At 43.3% G+C, this 21,799-nt stretch overlaps 1 protein-coding gene across 2 annotated transcripts in view; it reads right to left on the reverse strand.

Moving 5' to 3' along the window:
* The window catches only part of LOC124015068 (glutamate receptor ionotropic, NMDA 2C-like), an 81,194-nt gene that overhangs the window by 54,711 nt on the left and 4,684 nt on the right, over window positions 1–21,799 (reverse strand). For both annotated transcript variants that reach the window (XM_046329984.1, XM_046329985.1), the window contains exon 2: window positions 3,647–4,091. In XM_046329984.1, coding sequence (XP_046185940.1) covers window positions 3,647–4,075 — 429 coding nt within the window. In that variant the 5' untranslated portion in view covers window positions 4,076–4,091. The remainder of the gene's footprint in view (window positions 1–3,646; window positions 4,092–21,799) is intronic.

The following is a 21,799-nucleotide window of genomic DNA, read 5'->3' on the forward strand; positions in this document are numbered from 1 at the left end:
TACATAGAGTTAAGTCGCAAGTTTATAATTCCTGTCTTAGGTCAGTTAGGATCACCACATTATTATTAAGAATGTGAAATGTGAAATGTCAGAGTAATAGCAGAGAGAATGATTTATTTCAGATTTATTTCAGCTTTTACATTCTGACATCACATTCCCAGTGGGTCAGAAGATTAAATACACTCACTTAGTATTTGGTAGCATTTCCTTTAAATTGTTTAACTTGGGTCAAATGTTTTGGGTAGCCTCCCACAAGCTTCCCACAATAAGTTGGGTGAATTTTGACTCATTCCTCCTGACAGAGCTGATGTAACTGAGTCAGGTTTGTAGGCCTCCTTGCTCACACATGCTTTTTCAGTTCTGCCCACAAACCTTCTATAGGATTGAGGTCAGGGCTTTTTGATGGCCACTCCAATACCTTGACTTTGTTGTACTTAAGCCATTTTGCCACAACTTTGGAAGTATGCTTTGGGTCATTGTCCATTTGGAAGGCCCATTTACGACCAAGCTTTAACTTCCCGACTGATGTCTTGAGATGTTGCTTCAATATATCCACATCATTTTCCAATCCGTAGTCTGGATTTTTTATGGTGGTTTTGGAGCAGTGGCTTCTTCCTTGCTGAGCGGCTTTTCAAGTTATGTTGATATAGGACTCGTTTTACTGTGGATATAGATACCTTTGTACCTGTTTCCTCCAGCATTTTCACAAGGTCCTTTGCTGTTGTTCTGGGATTGATTTGCACTTTTCGCACCAAAGTATGTTCATCGCTAGGAGACAGAACGCGTCTCCTTCCTGAGCGGTATGATGGCTGCATGGTCCTTGGTGTTTATACTTGCATACAATTGTTTGTACAGATGAACGTGGTACCTGCAGGCATTTGGAAATTGCTCCCAAGGATGAACCAGACTTGTGGAGGTCTTGGCTGATGTCAAGCAGAGGCACTGAGTTTGAAGGTAGACCTTGAAATACATCCACAGGTACACCTCCAATTGATTCAAATGATGTAAATCAGAAGCTTCTAAAGCCATGACATAATTTTCTGGAATTTTCCATGCTGTTTAAAGGCACAGTCAACTTAGTGTATGTCAACTTCTGACCCACTGAAATTGTGAAATAGTGAATTATAAGTGAAATAATCTGTCTGTAAACAATTGTTGGAAAAATGACTTGTGTCATGCACAAAGTAGATGTCCTAACTAACTTGACAAAACTATAGTTTGTTAACAAGAAATTTGTGGAGTGGATGAAAACTAGTTTTAATGGCTCCAACCTAAGTGTATGTAAACTTCCGACTTCAACTGTAGTAATTAACACATACTCTCAATTAAACTGATGCCAACCTTTAGATAATTGCATTTTTACTATTTTATTTATGTTAAATTTTATCATGAATGATTAGCTGTTGTGTTCCCCAGCTTGGCGTAATTAAATGTGTAAATGACCTGCTGGAGGTATTAGCTAACCAATGACACCCCTTTTATTGCCCATAAGAAGCAATGCCCATGCCCTGATTGCCTAACATGTTTCCTTGAATTAATGTGGCTATTTGACAAGGGAGCAGTCCAGTAATGTGTGGACTGGAATAAGGAAATTCCAATTACAACGACAGCTGTTGGGAGACGAGGTTGCTGGATGTAACCAAGCAGAGTGTCTAATACACCAGCCAGTCTGTTGGGCCCTATATTGATGATTGTTTTGTAGATGGACCCGGGTTACTTCTAACAAATACACTTTCCCTCTCTATCATCTCGGCCACACAAAAAGTAAAGATAGAATCAAATTAATCCATTTTTGGTTTAGAAAAATGTATCTAAATTCAATTGAGTTGGAACGCATCCATTTTAACCAGCTCTCTATTGAACCGTAACCCCATGAGGATTTGTATGAATGGGAATGCATAATCAAGGTACTGTGAGTCCATGGCCCTGGCCATCTCCTGTTGTGGAGGAACAGGTTTCTCACGTTTATTAAGAAAATCTCACAAACACGAGGGAGAGAAAATCCTATTTGAGCTGTGGATTAACTGATGGAAATCGAGGGTGGCGGTTAGACCTCATATTTTCCACTACTCAGTTCCCTGTGTGCCGCATACTCAAACAGCCAGCTACCGGAGCTGAAATGACTAGAATTGATTAAACATTACAATGCAGCAGTATTCTCTTCTTGCTCTGACCGGCCGAGGTCAGCCAGCCTGCTTTATCACCCTCCATTTGCCCCCGCTGAATAAACGCTTTGTTTATGGTCTCTGGATTGGCGAGCTATGCCCCACCAGTCCTCTGCTTCCTCAGCCTACATCAATTTGCATAGAACCAATAAAGATGTGTTGCTCATAATGTGCATTCTCTGTCTCTGTGAGTTGTATTATGATGCTGAATACGTGCATTCTCTGTCTCTGTGAGTAGTATTGTGATGCTCATAATGTGCATTCTCTGTCTCTGTGAGTAGTATTGTGATGCTCATAATGTGCATTCTCTGTCTCTGTGAGTAGTATTGTGATGCTCATAACGTGCATTCTCTGTCTCTGTGAGTAGTATTGTGATGCTCATAACGTGCATTCGCTGTCTCCGTGAATATATTGTGATTCTTTGCAAAATGCAGAGCTGTGTTTGTCCTATGGGAAGATTGATGGTGATATAGCTGGAGAATACAGCCATTTCAGTCTAATTAAAGTTTCTCTCTGTGGCTGAGCCCTTTGTGTAACGCTCTGGGAGAGGGATCATTGCTCCTAAACCTATGAGGCTTTACTCTAAAAGCAATTTAACGGCAGTCTAATCTGTATCACAAACATCCCTCTGACAATTTACTGGTGCCAAACTCCAGTGCATGATACCAGGTAATACAACATTTCAAATCATTGCATAACTCTATTGACATGAGGGGTCCAACTGTAAACTGTACATTTGTTACCAGCGAATACAAATAGATTTCTCTAGTTGAACATCTTTGTGTCTGGTGGGACCAGAAGTTTAAAAATAGAACAAGGATGAAGTGGCAGAGGCTAACAGGTTTTGATTTTGACCTTCATATTTTAACGAGTGTATTAGATGCAGTATTTGGACATCCCTCTGCTACCTGGTTTAACACCTCATCTTGTTGTTTCAGTCTTTCTGGCCTAAGACCGCCAGACACATAAAACCCACAGTGTCTGTATGGGCAGCATTAACATTCAGTGAGTTTATAATCATGTGCTGTAAGTCACCTGGAAATGTCAATGTGTGCCTGCTAATGTTCATTATGACTCTGATAATCACCAGACAAATGACGGTTGGCCTGTGTGTGTGTGTGTGTGTGTGTGGTGGAGAGCTTTCAAGATCTGAGTGCTTTGCTCACCTTGGGGGACCTGTGTTGTTGAGATTGTTGTTTTGGTTTTATTATTTGTACTGTGAGTTGTGCCAGGGGTCTTTCCCAGTTCTTTATTTCACAGTCACTAGAATATAAAGGGTTTAAAACCTCTGATGTAATGAGACTGTGTAGTCATAAACCACACATCAGTTAAGCTGCTACTCTCTACAGCGGTTTGGGGAAACAAATAATGTGGTCTTCAAGGTTATTTCAAAAATAAAAAGAAGATGCACTTAAGCATGTTCCTCAGGCAGCCTAGACACTAGCAGCCAAGTGTCCCCCATCCCAATCCTGGTCACTGACCTTGTGTGGCAGGACCATGGCGGAGCCCCCGCTGATGCCCACGATGGGCACGGCCGTCTGCAGGGCAATGAAGTCCAGGATCTGTGCCACGGCTTCCGAGCCGATGTTGTCTTCAAACACCACACCATGTACGCGGTTGGCCGCCAGTGTGTCACAGATGCGTGTGAGCAGGGCCCGAGGGTTGGTGTTGTTTACCAGCACTGTGATGGGATTCACCTCCAAGGGCAGGTCCATGAAGTTCTCCCTGCTGAGACGCCCCTTGATCTCCTGCTGGTAGGCCGATCCACTGAACACCACCGCCACGTTGACTGCTGGCAAGGGCGTTGCGAAAGGCCGACCTTGGCACCAGGGGGCAGTGCAGAGCAGCAACAGCAGCAGTAGCGGCCACCACCACGGGGAGTCGCTCAAGTGACCTAGACGAACGCCCATCTCAGTCACCTACTGCCTGAGAGAGGGGACGAGGGTGGGGATGAGAGGAGGAGAGAAGAGAGATGAGTAAAGACATTTGTATTAGATACATGGGACCGTTTAGTGTCATTTGTGCAACGTTGTGATAATGCTTAGTAATCCCTCCAGGCAAGCCAACCAAACCAACTGCCTGTAGTTTAGAGACATGTTAGCTTCATCTGTGAGTCATGTGCTTCATGTGCAGGTGTGTCTCTATGTAAGCGGCCATGAGTGGTGGGTTGGGTCAGGTGGATGATGAGAGACCCAGGGTACTATTTTTTGTGTGAGTGTTTGGCGTTCAACACAAGGCAGTGAGCAGGTTGCTGTGCCTGCGGATGGCAGCTGCGGCCCCACTACTGTTGTACTCTGCAGTCGAATACAGCAGATGGTGCCTACTGTTTAATGCAACAAATGGAGAACAAGGATTTACCATTTATCTCTCGTGATGTTTTTTCCCCCTCTGAAATAATGCTGCAGAGCTATTCCAATTTAATCTGCAAAACGTCTGAATGCACGGGTATTATGTGCTGTGAATAGGTGGAGGCCTGGTTTTGACCATGGAGGCTGATTTTAACGGCAGCTACATGCTGTATTTCTAAGGCATTGTTTACGGGAAAAACCTAATGTAACTTAACTTGGATGACAGTTTTCCCTTTGAAATGAATTGATAAGATCAGGTTTAAAAACACTGCATTGCTAATAGACTTCAATGCAATTTTCCCAAAGTACAGTGACACAGTGACAGTAACAAAGTTTGTTAAGGGATTCACTTTTAGTTTGAAATCATAAATCCTACATTCATGTTCCAGGTAATGAATAAATGATCAAATCGACCAGAAACTCTTTAGCTTGTTTTGATCTTCCAGATATGTATAGCTGTAGGGCAAAGTAGAAAAGAATGATGTATTTCACAATGCAGTTGAATGGAGTTAGATCCTACAGCATTACATTCACCAATCCATTTAATGTCTGGTCAGATACTGTGTCCTTCTGTCAGACAGAGTCATCCTCTATGAGTTATCTGTCACACTGCCGCCTGCGGGCCTGACGCTGCGTGGTGTGTGTGAGTGTGTGTGAGGTATCCTGTCAAGGGGACCTGATGTAGCATGTGTTTGAATCACAGTGGGGTGATTACAATGTAATTCTCAGTATTCCTTGGCGGGTGTCATGGCCCACGGCATGATTGTGTCTCCCTATCAAGACATGTAGGATAGCTGGGGACCCACTGCAGTCCCCATTCCTCAACCCCTGCCTGACAGAGGGAATGGGACGAGGGGCTTGTGTTAGCGTAGATGGAGTGTACCAGTCAACTGGCGGTGACGTTCCCATGGGGTAATTGGTTGGACTACAGTGATAATATAGTCTCCACTCTGAAAAGCTGCCTCCCAGAGGACCGTAGGGATTTCTGCATCGCACTGCTGGTCAGGGACCTTATCAGCAGCACATGGCTGAGAAAGGACCATTATAGATTGTCATTAGTAGTGGAGCAGCCTTGAATACCAATGATAGTACGGCTGCTGAGAATGGAAAGGCATTATGAAAGTTTCTAGATATTGACTATGTCAAAACATAATGGATTTGTTGTGCTGATTGACATACATATTTTCCTCTCATGACATCATTGCCGAGTTTCCTCTGTCATAAAAATAGGCAATATTTCTGTCATTGATCATGCAGGCTGATTGATAATCCCTTAAATTGTTAAGAACACAGAGCAGGAATGTATTGCTTTCCTTCAATGACATTACCCATGTCTTTTCCGGCCATTGTATGATGGAACACGTTAGGGTTAATGTCTTTGAGGAGGATCTCATTAAAAGAGCTTGACCTTCCACATGTTTAATCAAGGCAGTGAAACAGCTGAGGTGGATGTCTGAAGGTCACCTACATGGGGGATTACTGTGGTAAAATGGGGATGTGGAATTAAACACAACAGCCAATGAGTCATCATCGACTTAATCAGATGACTTATGTTTGTCGATATGCCCCCTATTACCAAGGTGTATTCCAAACAGACACACAGCTATCGGGAGGTAATTACAGCACAGTGGAAACATTGATTTGACCATCTAGCCCAATTTGACCTTGCTGACAACAAAAGTGGAACTCACACCACTGTGATTTGCAATAACGCTGGGCAATATAGTCAAGAAACCTGTTCAAAGTTGTTGAACATTGCAGTCGTTCTGTAGCTTGGTCACAACCCAAAGTCTCCAAAACACAGGAAAGAGGCTTTTATTACTGTGCTACATGGAGCTAAATCCACCCCCAAACTCGTACAATGGCTTGATGCTTTATTCCAATTTTAGGGATCAAAACTCACTGTGGATATTTATTTTAGTCAGGGATATTGTAACAGAAAATGCAGGTCTGGGTACATCATTTACACTGTTTTATATGTAGATCTTTTTTCAGATCACAATTTATTTGGTTCTTAAGCCCGGTTGGAACAGATGAGTGGTAAATACTGTAGTTTGGGACCATGGGAAAGAGACAGGTTGCTGTTTACGTCATGATGCAGTCATGAAAAGCTCATTTTAGGACTTTTGTGTCATGTTGAGTCAGTAGAAACAAACAAAATCCCACTGTTAAACTAGTGACCATGAACAGAAGCAAACTCTATTACAATATATCTATGATACTCTAAGTATGCAAACAGTCATTACTTTGAGACATGCAGGTATTGGGAGAAGATGTGCCTGAAGGAGATTTTCCCCAATCTACAAAGACAAGAGATCATTGTTTTCTACGTTATGACCTCTGTAATCTGGGGTTGGATTTTGGAATGCACTGCCATGTCAAATGATTTGCTCTCTAGAGTTGTAATCTCTGTGAATCTGCAAGTCCCCAATTTTCAGCGCCTGGATTTGATATGTGTTATTTGTCTGCTCGAGTTTTCACCACTCCAGCTCCCAGCCACCTATCAGTGGGAATGTGTTCAGCTTAGCGACCTCTCTCTCTCTCACTTGACTCTGCCCAAGTCACCGCTGGCTGGCGCGAGGGCACACAGACCAGATTAGATCAAAGCTTCTGCCACTGTTCCAGTCTGGCACTTAGAAGGGCTCAGACCGTTTCCCCATGCACCGTTACTACTGAGCAAATCCCTTGTGTGACCGCAAAGATTATGCCATGCCTTTTTAAAACTGTCATCCAGCTAAAAGTGTTAGGGAGAGGGAGATGACAGAGTGAAACAGATACCAGATCTAACTATGTGACAGTTGATATTCTATCTCTGTTTAATGGCAGACAGTCCTAACAGAATCCTTCAAGATCTTCACCTTGGCTTTCAGACCAGATGGGTTTACAATGAGGAATTGCTTAGCTCCCTCTAGTGGGTGAGTTGGTTAAAGCAGTTCCCTTAGAATATCAATTGTCCTCTGCTGTTTCCTTATCAAACCAGAGAAGCAAATTATTTCCGTCTCTGTCCCACTTCTCTTATGGAGTCTGTGGGAGAACTGTCTCTACTGTAACACATGTGACTAAATAACAGGGGTCAAGGGGTTACATGTGTTATTGTATTAACACCTGCCAGATGTGTTTTGTTTGGACTGGCCTGAGAAATGAAATGATTTTTTGTTGTTGTTGAATTTTTACCCCTTTTTCTCCCCAATTTCGTGGTATCCAATTGTTTTAGTAGCTACTATCTTGTCTCATCACTACAACTCCCGTACGGGCTCGGGAGAGACGAGGGTTGAAAGTCATGCGTCCTCTGATACACAACCCAACCAAGCCGCACTGCTTCTTAACACAGTGCGCATCCAACCTGGAAGCCAGCCGCACCAATGCGCCGGAGGAAACACCGTGCACCTGGCCACCTTGGCTAGCGCACACTGCGCCCAGCCCGCCACAGCAGTCGCTGGTGTGCGATGAGACAAGGACACCCCCACCGACCAAGCCCTCCCTAACCCGGGCGACACTAGGCCAATTGTGCGTCGCCCCACGGACCTCCCGGTCGCGGCCGGCGAACCCAGGGACTCTGCTGGCGCTGCAGTACAGCACCCTTAACCACTGCGCCACCCGAAATGAAATGATTTTAGTTTTACACCTTTTCAGCTATTCCTTTGTCCTAAAGGTGATTGGTTGAAAGTCAGCTGAGATGACACATTTATTTACTTACAGTGTTACTATTATCACATCTGTTCAGGAGCCTCTGCTCAGACATGACTGCACTCTCCTCATGCCCAATTCCCAGCCCTGCTCAATATCTTAAGACCACAGTGGTACAGTAAGTACATCTGGTTGTGGGGTGGCGGGTTGTTGTGCTTGTCACTGTTGACGTAAGGGGTCATTTCGTATTCAGTGCATGAAACTGCTGCTAAGACTTACACCTGTCTCATCCTGGGCACAGTTTGATCAATATGCTCCAAGGCTTGGAGAGGCATGCTGGTGCCTCGTGGCTCTCTGCTGGTAACTTTACCTCTTCTCCTGCTTTTCATCAATGAAACATCAGCAGACCAGCTCAATGTTTAATACCTATCACATTTTAAACTTGATTAAAGAAACCTTATAATTTGTAGGTACTCAACAATGGGTTAACATGAAAAAGACATACTTACATTAAATCCTATTAGAATTCCTTTATAATAAACCCTTTCAAGTCTAATCAGTATAAATCTCCTTTTCATTCCCATATATTATGCATGTGTTCAGTATTAAGGATTAGTTTAACCCTACACAGTGTAATTGACAATTTGACCTTCGCTAACGCAAAGACTGCCAACTATTTCATCCGATCATTATGGTCACAGTTCATTTCCCATTCACCTGTGATTATGGGTTTAGCTAAGCCATGAAGATAAAATACTGTCATTCTAATCCCCAAAATCCATTACCTTTCAACTAATCTGGTAATTCATGAGCATTTTTTACACTTAAACAGGAATAATAAAATGCTTTTGTGAAAACCGTGAATCGGCTTCTTCCAGTCATGCATTGTCGAGTAAATTAGAATCAATGAGGCTTTTACTGTTGAGTATCATCTCAACTCCTATTCATTCGCCCTCACTGCTACCGTGGTTTCCAGACTCCGTTTAGCTCGGCTCTATCTAAAGAGCTTTGTGGACCATCTGATAAACAAAACAATACATGTAGCCAGAACCCAGGCTTTAGCTGCGACCCAGGAGGATATAGCTGCAACCCAGGAGGATATACTGTAGCTGCGACCCAGGCGGATATACTGTAGCTGCAACCCAGGAGGATATAGCTGCGACCCAGGAGGATATACTGTAGTTGCGACCCAGGAGGATATACTGTAGCTGCGACCCAGGAGGATATATTGTAGCTGCGACCCAGGAGGATATACTGTAGCTGCGACCCAGGAGGATATATTGTAGCTGCGACCCAGGAGGATATACTGTAGTTGCGACCCAGGAGGATATACTGTAGCTGCGACCCAGGAGGATATATTGTAGCTGCGACCCAGGAGGATATACTGTAGCTGTGACCCAGGAGGATATAGCTGCAACCCAGGAGGATATACTGTAGCTGCGACCCAGGAGGATATACTGTAGCTGCGACCCAGCCTGGGTCCCGATCCACCATCTGGGGAACACTTAACTAGTCCATTGCCAATAACATGGCTCCCTCATTGTGATGTTAAGTAATGTAATATCAAGCTGGATCTATAATCCTTAGTGCCAAAAGCCTCTGCCTCTTTGTTCTAATACTTTAGACAACATTCAATATACGCTATATTGCACATCATATAATATTACCTGTATTCCTGATACTACTACAGCTACACATGTTACGTTCTGACCTTAGTTCTTTTGTTATGTCTTTGTTTTAGGTTGGTCAGGGCGTGAGTTGCGGTGGGTTGTCTATGTTCGTTTTTCTATGTTGTGTTTTGTGTTTGGCCTGGTATGGTTCTCAATCAGAGGCAGGTGTCGTTAGTTAATTGTTTCCTGTTTTGTTGTTTGTGTCACCATTCAGGACGATTTCGGTTTTCGTTTTCATTCACTTTGTTATTTTTGTATTTTGTCGAGTTCAGTGATTATTAAAGTATCATGAACACTTACCACGCTGCGTATTGGTCCGATCCTTGCTACTCCTCCTCAGACGAAGGGGAAATCCGTTACAATACAAGGATAAAACAAAGCACTCTGAGAATATTTTGACTTGGTATAGTCAGTAGTTTAGTTCACAGAAGTATTACTGTCAAGTGACATTTGTTTCCTGCCTTTGCAGATGGTGACCAAAATAGAACAAGTGGGGGAAGCAGCTTTGTGACAATACTGCACAAGGATAAAAACAACAGACTACTAGAGTAGCCACACTCACAGAGTGCTTATATTCTATTTCCACTAACAGAACAACATGGTAGCTTGAGAGTTAGTATTTTCTCTTAAAGACAACTTAGCCTTTAGACATGCTGCCTCATCTAGTAGGATGTGACTTTGACATATCTGCCATGTCTCAAATCAGACACATGCACCTGCGTGTCCCCTCCACCAAGACGTAATGGCTTGTATTGTTGTCACATTTTATCTAGGTCAATATTCAACTCAATTTTACATCCCAATGCCAGGTGTCACCACCATATTGGATGCAGTGCAAGGTGAGTCCCTCTCAGCTTTGACTCTATGTCTGGTGATTTGATCATCATGGGCCCTAGCGGAGCGCGGACAGGGCCTGTCAACCTGTCATATCCCTGACACCTCCCTGTAGATTTACTTCTTTAGTCCTGATTCTCCATATCATGGCCTCATAATAAACTGGAGCTATAGGCTGTCATAGTAAAAATGTATCCTACTGTCCAATATTCAGCCCCATGTTCCCTCTACCCTACCTGCTTCCATACACTGATCTCCCAGTCTGCATGTTTCCAATCCCAGCAGCCTCTGATTTATCTCCCACCCCATGACCCCGGGGAAGAAAATCACATCAAACTGATACACTCGATGATATTAGTTTATGTCACCATCCAAATCAAGATCCCTGCTCTGCTTTGCTCTCCTAAGCCACGAGCATGCTGGACATAATTCATACATGCTGTTACATTAAGTGTACATGACAAGTGAATGATCTGCCGTGGAATAAAAACCCAATAAATCTGAGAGTAATGATCTCTCTAACCGTCTCTGCATGGGGGGAATTTTGGAGATTTCTCAGAAATCAGAAATCCACAGGTTGTGGGCGACCCCATGCCGCCTCACGTCTTGTGTAGTGTTTTCACTTTGAACTAAACAAGGAAGTCGAGCCCTGAGCCGCCATGGTCTGGCCTTCTTTGCGCTACTTGAATGGCCCTGCTGCCCCAGAGCTGGAGAGGAAGTCATTTACAACCTAACGTTACCACTGCCAGAAACAAACACAGTAGATGAAGCAAACATAATTCTATGTTCTTGGATCTGAATCAACTCGACCCCAAAAAATTTAAAAAAGCGAGAAAAAGACTGCTCAAGACCAATCCATAAACCGGAAAACATTGGAACTGCCCTATCCCATCTGGACAAGATGTTCCTAATGCTGTTCATTGACTGTAGCTCAGCATTCAACACCAGAGTACCCTCTAAGCTTATCATTAAGCTTGGGGCCCTAGGGTCTGAACCCCGCCTTGTGCAACTGGGTCTTGGACTTCCTGACGGGCTGCCCCCAGGTGGTGAAGGTAGGAAACAACACCTCCACTTCGCTGATCCTCAACACAGGGGCCCCACAAGGGTGAGTGCTCAGCCCCCTCCTGTACTCCCTGTTCACCATGACTGCGTGGCCACGCAAGCCTCCAACTCAATCATCAATTTTGCAGACGACACAACAGTAGTAGGCCTGATTACCAACAATGACGAGACAGCCAGCAGGGAGGTGAGGGCCCTGGGAGTGTGGTGCCAGGAATATAACCTCTCACTCAACATCAACAAAACAAAGGAGTTGAATTTGGACTTCAGGTAACAGCAGACGGAGCACGCCCCTATCCACATCGACGGGACTGCAGTGGAGGTGATTCCTTGGCGTTCACATTACTGACGATCTGAAATGGTCCACCCACACAGACAGTGTGGTGAAGAAGACAGAACAGTGCATCTTCAACCTCTGGAGACTGAAGAAATTTGGGTTGGCCTATAAAACAAACTTTTACAGATGAGATCATCCTGTCCAATTGAGAACATCCTGTCGGGCTGTATCGCCGATTGGTAGAGCAACTGCACCGCCCACAACCGCAGGGCTCTCCAGATGGTGGTGAGGTCTACCCAACGCATCACCGGGGGCAAACTACCTGCCCTTCAGGACACCTACAGCACCCGATGTCACAGGAAGGCCAAAAAGATCATCAAGGACAAAACAACCCCAGCCATGGCCTGTTGGTGCATCAAAGCTGGGACCGAGAGATTGGTAAAAAACAACTTCTATCTTAAGGCCATCAGACTGTTAGATAACTATCACTAGCCGGCTTCCACCCGGGTTACGCAACATTGCACCTTAGAGGGTGCTGCTCTATATACATAGACTTGGAATCACTACCCACTTTAATAATGGAACACTAGTCACTTAAATAATGTTTAAATAATGTTTACATACTGCTTTACTCTTCTCATATGTATATACTGTATTCTATTTTACTGTATTTTAGTCAATGCCACTCCGACAAAGCTCAATCTAATATTTATATATTTCTTAATTCCATTCTTTTACTTGTAGATTTGTGTGTATTGTTGTGAATCATTTTTAGACATTACTGCACTGTTAGATACTACTGCACTGTTGGAGTTAGGAAGACAAGCATTTCGCTACACCCGCAATAAGATCTGTTAAATATGTGTATGTGACCAATACAATTTGATTTGATTTGAATACATTTTGAAAGGTCGAACAGTGACGCTGAAACGGTCACCGTTCTCATGGACTGGTAACACAGGAGGTTGCTGGCACCTTAATTGGGGAGGACCGGCTCCTGGTAATGGCTGGAGCGGAATTGGTGGAATGGTATCAAATACATCAAACACATGGTGTTTGATGCCATTTCATTCGCACCGTTCCAGCCATTATTATGAGCAGTCCTCCCCTCAGCAGCCTCCACTGACTTACCAGTCAGTAAGTGTTAGGTTGCGTGTTTAGCCAGCTAGCTACGTTAGCTGCTAACCTTAGTGTGTTCGATGTTCAAGCTAGCTAATAAGGCTACTTTGCTAACTAACATCTTCTGTATTCAGTCTTTTTTGTACTCAAAGGAATCTAACAATGGATCATAAATCTACACTGCACAAACCCCCCAATGCCTTTATTTCAACTAACTAACATTAGCTAGCAAAAGCTAGATATGCAGATTGTTGACATGATAGTGTTTATTTTGTAGATAACTAGCTAGCTAGCTAGGTGGACAACAGCATTTTTGGCCCATGTACACCCCAAAAAAATGCATCTATGCATAACATTTGGTAAGGTAACATCACACAAACATCACACCAGAGATACTGGTGGAGACTGATTTCGAGGGAATCTGAGGCTGTTCAAAGTGCGGTTGTGCAAACCCCAACACTGAAAGAGAGGTAAGAAATGCTGCATGCATTTACTGTTCTGCTTTGTGATTCAATAATTATTTTGTTGTTAATCAACCAAGGTAAGAAATGTTGCATGCATTTTCTGTTATGCTTTGTGATTCAATAATTGTTTTGTTTGAAATTGACCAAAATAGTTATCTATGTTTGCCTGTTCAGCACATTGCCTACCTATATACAGCATTGATTCCTACTTAGTGTGAACTACCCACCAGAACGGATGAAAGAATATCCAGCGTGGTCAGCCAAGTAAACAATGGTTCATCTTCATGACGTATTGGTGTATTGGCCATCAAGTGATAGGATGGTCACATTAGGATGTAAGACTGGTTACTGCAAAACACCACATATTCCATCCATATTATGTTATCAAAATCAATGTTCATTTGGCATATGCTCAGAATACAGTGGGATGTATACAGGAATATAGCATTGCATTGTACTGTGTACTATTGAAGTAAAAATGGATCTTGTGTTTTTCCATAGTGCCAACAATCCCCACAGACAGACTTGTCTCTCCTGTCCCACTACCAACCAAGCAAGAGTATCTCCAGGAGCATCAGTGCTAGGCTTGGTAGGAACCTTTTGTCCATACAGAATGGCAGACATTACACTCGTTACAAGAATTACATAGTTAGTATATTACCTACCCTCTCTCTCAGGTGAGTCCATGGCCAGTATATTATTACCTACATCCTCTCTCTCAGGTGAGACCATGGCCAGTATATTATTACCTACATCCTCTCTCTCAGGTGAGACCATGGCCAGTATATTATTACCTACATCCTCTCTCTCAGGTGAGACCATGGCCAGTATATTATTACCTACATCCTCTCTCTCAGGTGAGACTATGGCCAATATGTTACCAATCATCAATTCATTAATGGTTAAATTCATAAATGGTGCATACGTTCTCACCATAATTTAACATGTGTTATGCTAATGTATCATTCTGTACTCTAGGTAGGAATCAAAGCTGTATATAGGCAGGCAATATGCGGAACAGGCAAATATAGCTAACTATTGGTTGATTACCAACAAAATAATTATTGAATCACAAAGCATAACAGAAAATGCATACAGCATTTCTTTCCCTCTAAATCAGACCGTCCCCACCCATATCTCCCTGAGGAATACATGTTTGTGTGATGTTACCGTACCAAATGTATAGCTAGTTGCATTTTTTGGGGTGGTCCTGGGCCAAAAATCCTGTTCACTAGCTAGCATTATCATCTACATGCGAAACAATCTGCATATCTAGCTTTAGCAAGCTAATGTTAGCTAGCTGAAATAAAGGCATTGGGCATCTTGTAGGGTTTATGCAGTGTAGCTACATGATGCCATCGTTAGATTTATTTGAGTACAAAACAGTCTAAATACAGAAGGTGTTAGTTAGCTTGCTAAGTAGCCTTGTTAGCTAGCTTGAACATTGAACACTCTAACATAGCTAGCAGGCTAAACATGTAACCCAACACTTACCTAACATTACCAGTCCATGACAACGGTGGCAATCTGGGAGTCACTCTTCCACCTTTCAAAATGTATTCACATTTTTCTGGAGTTTATGGATTGGTCATGAGCCTTCTTTTTCTCGCTTCTTTGTTTCTTTTGGGGTCGAGTTGATTCAGATCCAAGAACGGAGAATGATGCTTGTTGGCTTCACACCACCTTCACCTGCTGTTTGTTTCTGGCGGCTGTAATGTTAGGTTGCAAGTGACTTTTACTTTCTCTCCAGCTCTGGGGCAGCAGGGTCATTCGAGTTAGCGAGATTAACACAAAGACACTCCTAGAAGGCCAGCCCAAGATGGCTCAGGGCTCAACCCCCTTGTTTTTGTTCAAAGTGAAAACACAGGTAGAGTGGGTTTGGACGTTTACAGTGTGTCCTGTCTCTGTCTCTGTGGTGTTAGTAGGGCAAAGGCCAGCAGGTTATGTCCTGTCTCTGTGTGTCAGTGGTACAATGACAGGCAGGTTGTTAATAATTTAGCAGATGTCCTGTCTCTTTGTGTCAGTGGTACAATGACAGGCAGGTTGTTAATAACTTAGCAGATGTCCTGTCTCTGTGTGTCAGTGGTACAATGACAGGCAGGTTGTTAATAACTTAGCAGATGTCCTGTCTCTGTGTGTCAGTGGTACAATGACAGGCAGGTTGTTAATAACTTAGCAGATGTCCTGTCTCTGTGTGTCAGTGGTACAATGACAGGCAGGTTGTTAATAACTTAACAGATGTCCTGTCTCTGTGTGTCAGTGGTACAATGACAGGCAGGTTGTTAATAACTTAGCAGATGTCCTGTCTCTGTGTGTCAGTGGTACAATGACAGGCAGGTTGTTAATAACTTAGCAGATGTCCTGTCTCTTTGTGTCAGTGGTACAATGACAGGCAGGTTGTTAATAACTTAGCAGATGTCCTGTCTCTGTGTGTCAGTGGTACAATGACAGGCAGGTTGTTAATAACTTAGCAGATGTCCTGTCTCTGTGTGTCAGTGGTACAATGACAGGCAGGTTGTTAATAACTTAGCAGATGTCCTGTCTCTTGTGTCAGTGGTACAATGACAGGCAGGTTGTTAATAACTTAGCAGATGTCCTGTCTCTGTGTGTCAGTGGTACAATGACAGGCAGGTTGTTAATAACTTAGCAGATGTCCTGTCTCTTTGTGTCAGTGGTACAATGACAGGCAGGTTGTTAATAACTTAGCAGATGTCCTGTCTCTGTGTGTCAGTGGTACAATGACAGGCAGGTTGTTAATAACTTAGCAGATGGGTAATAATGTAGGACTACTACATTTCCATGTCATCTTCATGTACCTGCAGCACAGGACGAAGGTGATAATGTCTCATACTATATTGAAAGTGCACAGAACACATTTGTTGCCAACACAAAGAGACAGGTCATATAGAACCAATTTGTCATCATTGCCAGACCCATTAGGAAGGAAACCCAATGAAAGACTATATACTGTGTCATCAGCCAACATTTGATCATTAATCACATTTTCTGTTTGATCAATTATTTTAAGGGCAATACATCAAAGGCACAATGAATTTCTCAATGCCAAGAATACAGTAACGTGTTGTCCTGTCATTTGACAAATGTTGATATCCACTGTATATCTCTACACACCCTTATCACATTTATAGCACCAAACTCCATCCTCTGCATTTGCTTTGTCAGCACCCTCTGTGGCGAGATTGAACAGATTGTATGTGGAAGGGCGTGAGGGTAATAATCTTTGAGAGGCAGTAGCAGATTACAATGGTATCCGGGGTGTAATCTATTTTACCTAACACGTGTTTACTTGAGCCTTTCGCAGCACTGGCCTGGCATGATTCATCAGTCATGTCCTTCTCGCCCTGGTCATGCTAACACAGATGGACAGCGCCTTCAGAAAGTATTCACACAGCTTGACTTTTTCCACGTGTTGTTGTGTTACAGCCTGAATTTAAAATGGATTACATTTCAATTGTGTGTCACTGATCTGCACACAATACCTCATAATGTCAAAGTGGAATTATGTTTCTCATGGCTTCTGGAGGGAAATGCTGTAGGAATGCTCAACCGGTGTCACTCATTCAGCCCACAGAAACTTTCAACCTGTTCTCCCCATTAAGCAGCTAGTCCGAGTCAGAGGCCGAGCCTTCTCTGGTCTCTACTCCTCCCGTTACGGGGTCTGAGACGCCGAAGCCTCCCACCATTAGCTCTGACACATTGAAAACCCTAGTCATTGGCGACTCCATTACCCGTTGTATTAGACTTAAAATGAACCATTCAGCGATCATACACTGTTTACCAGGGGGCAGGGCTACCGACGTTAAGGCTAATCTGAGGATGGTGCTGGCTAAAACTGGTGAGTGTAGAGAGTATAGGGATATTGTTATCCACGTCGGCACCAACGATGTTAGGAGGAAACAGTCAGAGGTCACCAAGCACAACATAGCTTCAGCGTGTAAATCAGCTAGAAAGATGTGTCGGCATCGAGTAATTGTCTCTGGTCCCCTCCCAGTTAGGGGGAGTGATGAGCTCTACAGCAGAGTCTCACAACTCAATCGCTGGTTGAAAACTGTTTTCTGCCCCTCCCAAAAGATAGAATGTGTAGATAATTGGCCCTCTTTCTGGGACTCGCCCACAAACAGGACCAAGCCTGACCTGCTGAGGAGTGACGGACTCCATCCTAGCTGGAGGGGTGCTCTCATCTTATCTACGGACATAGACAGGGCTCTAACTCCCCTAGCCACACAATGAGATAGGGTGCAGGCCAGGCAGCAGGCTGTTAGCCAGCCTGTCAGCCTGTCTGCCACTAGCACAGTCAGTGTAGTCAGCTCAGCTATCCCCATTGAGACCGTGTCTGTGCCTCAACCTGGGTTGGGCAAAACTAAACATGGTGGTGTTCTCCTTAGCAATCTCACTGGAATAAAGACCTCCCCCATTCCTGCCATTATTGAACGAGATTGTGATACCTCACATCTCAAAATAGGGTTACTTATTAATGTTAGACCCCTCACTTCCAAGGCAGTTATAGTCAATGAACTAATCACTGATCATAATCTTGATGTAATTGGCCTGACTGAAACATAGCTTAAGTCTTTTCTGTGTTAAATGAGGCCTCACCTCCTGGTTACACTAGTGACCATAGTGGAACCAGGAAATGCGGAGGTGTTGCTAACATTTATGATAGCAAATTTCAATTTACAAAAGAAAACGTTTTCATCTTTTGAGCTTCTAGTAATGAAATCTATGCAGCCTACACAATCACTTTTTATAGTTACTGTTTACAGGCCTCCTGGGCCATATTCAGCGTTCCTCACTGAGTTCCCTGAATTCCTATCGGACCTTGTAATCATGACAGATAATATTCACATTTTTGGTGACTTTAATATTCACATGGAAAAGTCCACAGACCCACTCTAAAAGTATTTCGGAACCATCATCGACTCAGTGGGTTTTGTCCAACATTTCTCCGGACCTAGTTTTGTCCCGTGCAACATTTCTCCGGACCTGCCACAGTCATACTCCGGACCTAGTTTTGTCCCGTGCAATAAATGTTGTAGATCTTATTGATTTTCCTCATAATCCTGGACTGTCGGACAACCATTTTATTACGTTTGCAATTGCAACAAATAATCTGCTCAGACCCCAACCAAGCATCATCAAAAGACGTGATATAAATCCGAAGATTCCTAGATGCCCTTCCAGACTCCCTCCACCTACCCAAGGAAGAGAGGATGGCTTTCACTTCAGCAGTGATAAATACATGGACTTCTCTGAGGAAAAGATCATGATCATTAGAAAGCAAATTACGGACTCCTCTTTAAATCTGCGTATTCCTCCAAACCTCAGTTGTCCTGAGTCTGCACAACTCTGCCAGGACCTAGGATCAAGAGAGACACTCAAGTGTTTTAGTACTATATCTCTTGACACAATGATGAAAATAATCATGGCCTCTAAACCTTCAAGCAGCATACTGGACGCTATTCCAACTAAACTACTGAAAGAGCTGCTTCCTGTGCTTGGCCCTCCTATGTTGAACATAATAAACGGCTATCGATCCACCTTATCTGTGTACCAAACTCACTAAAAGTGGCAGTAATAAAGCCTCTCTTGAAAAAGCCAAACCTTGACCCAGAAAATATAAAAAACTATCGGCCGATATCAAATCTCCCATTCCTCTCGAAGATGTTAGAAAAATCTGTTGTGCAGCAAATCACTGCCTTCCTGAAGACAAACAATGTATATGAAACACTTCAGTCTGGTTTTAGACCCCATCATAGCACTGAGACTGCACTTGTGAAGGTGGTAAATTACCTTTTAATGGCGTCAGACCGAGGCTCTGCATCTGTCCTTGTGCTCCTAGACCTTAGTGCTGCTTTTGATACCATCGATCACCACATTCTTTTGGAGAGATTGGAAACCCAAATTGGTCTACACAGACAAGTTCTGGCCTGGTTTAGATCTTATCTGTCGGAAAGATATCAGTTTGTCTCTGTGGATGGTTTGTCCTCTGACAAATCAACTGTACATTTCCTCAATGTTCCATGCATCCTGTTTGCAATAAGGTACTAAAGTAATATGGCAAATAAATGAACTTTTTGTCCTGAACACGAAGCGTTATGTTTGGGGCAAATCCAACACAACACATCTCTGAGTACCACTCTTCATATGTTCAAGCATGGTGGTGGCTGCATAATGTTATGTGTATGCTTGTCATTGGAAAGGACTAGAGAGTTTTTTAGGATAAATAAACGGAATAGAGCTAAGCACAGGCAAAAATCTAGAGGAGAGCTTGGTTCAGTCTGCTTTCCAACAGACACTGGGAGACAAATTCACCTTTCAGCATTACCTAAAAGGCCAAATATACACTGGAGTTGCTTACCAAGACGGCATTGAATTTTCCCGAGTGGCCTAGTTACAGTTTTGAGTTAAATTGGCTTGAAAATCTATGGCAAGACCTGAAAATGGCTGTCTAGCAATGATCAAAAACCAACTTGACAGAGCTTGAAGAATTCCTTAAAGAATAATGGAAAATATTGTACAATCCAGGTGTCCAGAGCTGTAATCGCTGCCAAAGGTGATTCTGACCTGTATTAACTCAGGGGGTTGAATAATTTCTAATCAAGATATATTAGTGCTTTATTTTCCATTCATAAAAAAAACATTCAAATGTTCTTCCACTTTGACATAACAGAGTATTTTGTGAAGATATTTGTCAATAAATCACAATTAAATCTATTTTAATCCCACTTTGTAACACAACAAAATGTGGAAAAGGTCAAGGGGGTGTGATGCTTTCTGAAGGCACTGTAAATCACAGTGTCAAGTGAGAAACGGTTGGGTCGACATGGTCATGGTGGTGTAAGCTTTGGGTTGTATTCCTGGCCTTTGGCCGTGCTGTCTGTGGCCCTCATGTGTGTCCGTATGGTATGTGGAGCAGAGATCAGGATAAAACCCTGGTTAAGCCGAGGTCCATGGCTGACGATGGAGATGGGAGAATCCCCTCCCGGTCCAGATGTCACCAACCTGCTCTGGCAGCTGACTTGCTGGCTGCTGGCCACCCATCCGCCCTGACAGACCCCTCACACAAGCACTAACCCACGTATGAACATACCACTTTGTTTTATAATCTACCTCTGGGATACAGTATACTATACGGTAACCATCCCATCGAGTGTTTGCTGCTTTAAACGTTGTGTTGCCATGTGCTGAGACCAGCGACAACACTAAGTTCCGCCTCTCTCTCTGACATCTCACTAACATGTCAAAACTGGGCCAGATACATGTCTCTTCTCATACACATGGTTACAAATGCTGTTCTACAGAAACCCATGAAAGCTATATGTCGTAAAGCATCTGATTTTTATACGTTTTCAGTGGAGCTAAAGTATTGATTGAAGTAACAGTGTTGGTGCAAAAATGAACTGAAGGTACTGATAAACTGAATGTACCCTTATTAAGTTCTTTAAATGAGCCCTGAGGGACTTCTTTGCCCAAAACTCCAACTGGATTTATTACTTTGTCAAGGCTGCATTACAGAACCCCAAACCTGATTCATATAAATGAATCATGCCCACTCCAAGCTTTTCAAATGGAAAGAGATGTTCTTTATATTTTGATTTGGACAGCCATGGAATCGATATCTAATTGCAACAAACAGCACATCAATTCTCAGGAATGGGTTCTAAGGTTGTAGTTGTACTAATGAAATATTATGTACGACACAAACAAGCGTGAATAGATGGCAATTAGGCTACTACATTTTTTTCCTATTACAAATCACACATGCACACACACATTCTCACAGATGCACACTCGTACTACCTAGAGAGAGAGAGAGAGAGAGAGAGAGAGAGAGAGAGAGAGAGAGAGAGAGAGAGAGAGAGAGAGAGAGAGAGAGAGAGAGAGAGAGAGAGGATGAGAAGACGCCGCTCTGCTCCCCCAGCCAGGCAACATTGTGTCAGTTTTCCTTTTCAACAGCGACAGGACGTTAGACAAGGTGCACACAGCACTGCACCCTGAATACAAATGGAGACCGCAGTCTCTGTTGCCCGTGAAGCAATAAACTTCTGGAGGAGAACGACACTGACTGAAGCCAGCCTCTAAATTCCCCTTTAAAATCTCACCGGAGACCTCTACCCCCTGCTACGTGAGTGCTGCAGGGGCATACTGTAACATACACACCAGGCAGCAAACACAGATAACTGTTACAGTTCATGTGTTTCTCAACATGTATGGT

This window comes from Oncorhynchus gorbuscha, linkage group LG26, assembly GCF_021184085.1.
Source record: "Oncorhynchus gorbuscha isolate QuinsamMale2020 ecotype Even-year linkage group LG26, OgorEven_v1.0, whole genome shotgun sequence".
Taxonomy (NCBI): Eukaryota; Metazoa; Chordata; class Actinopteri; order Salmoniformes; family Salmonidae; genus Oncorhynchus; species Oncorhynchus gorbuscha.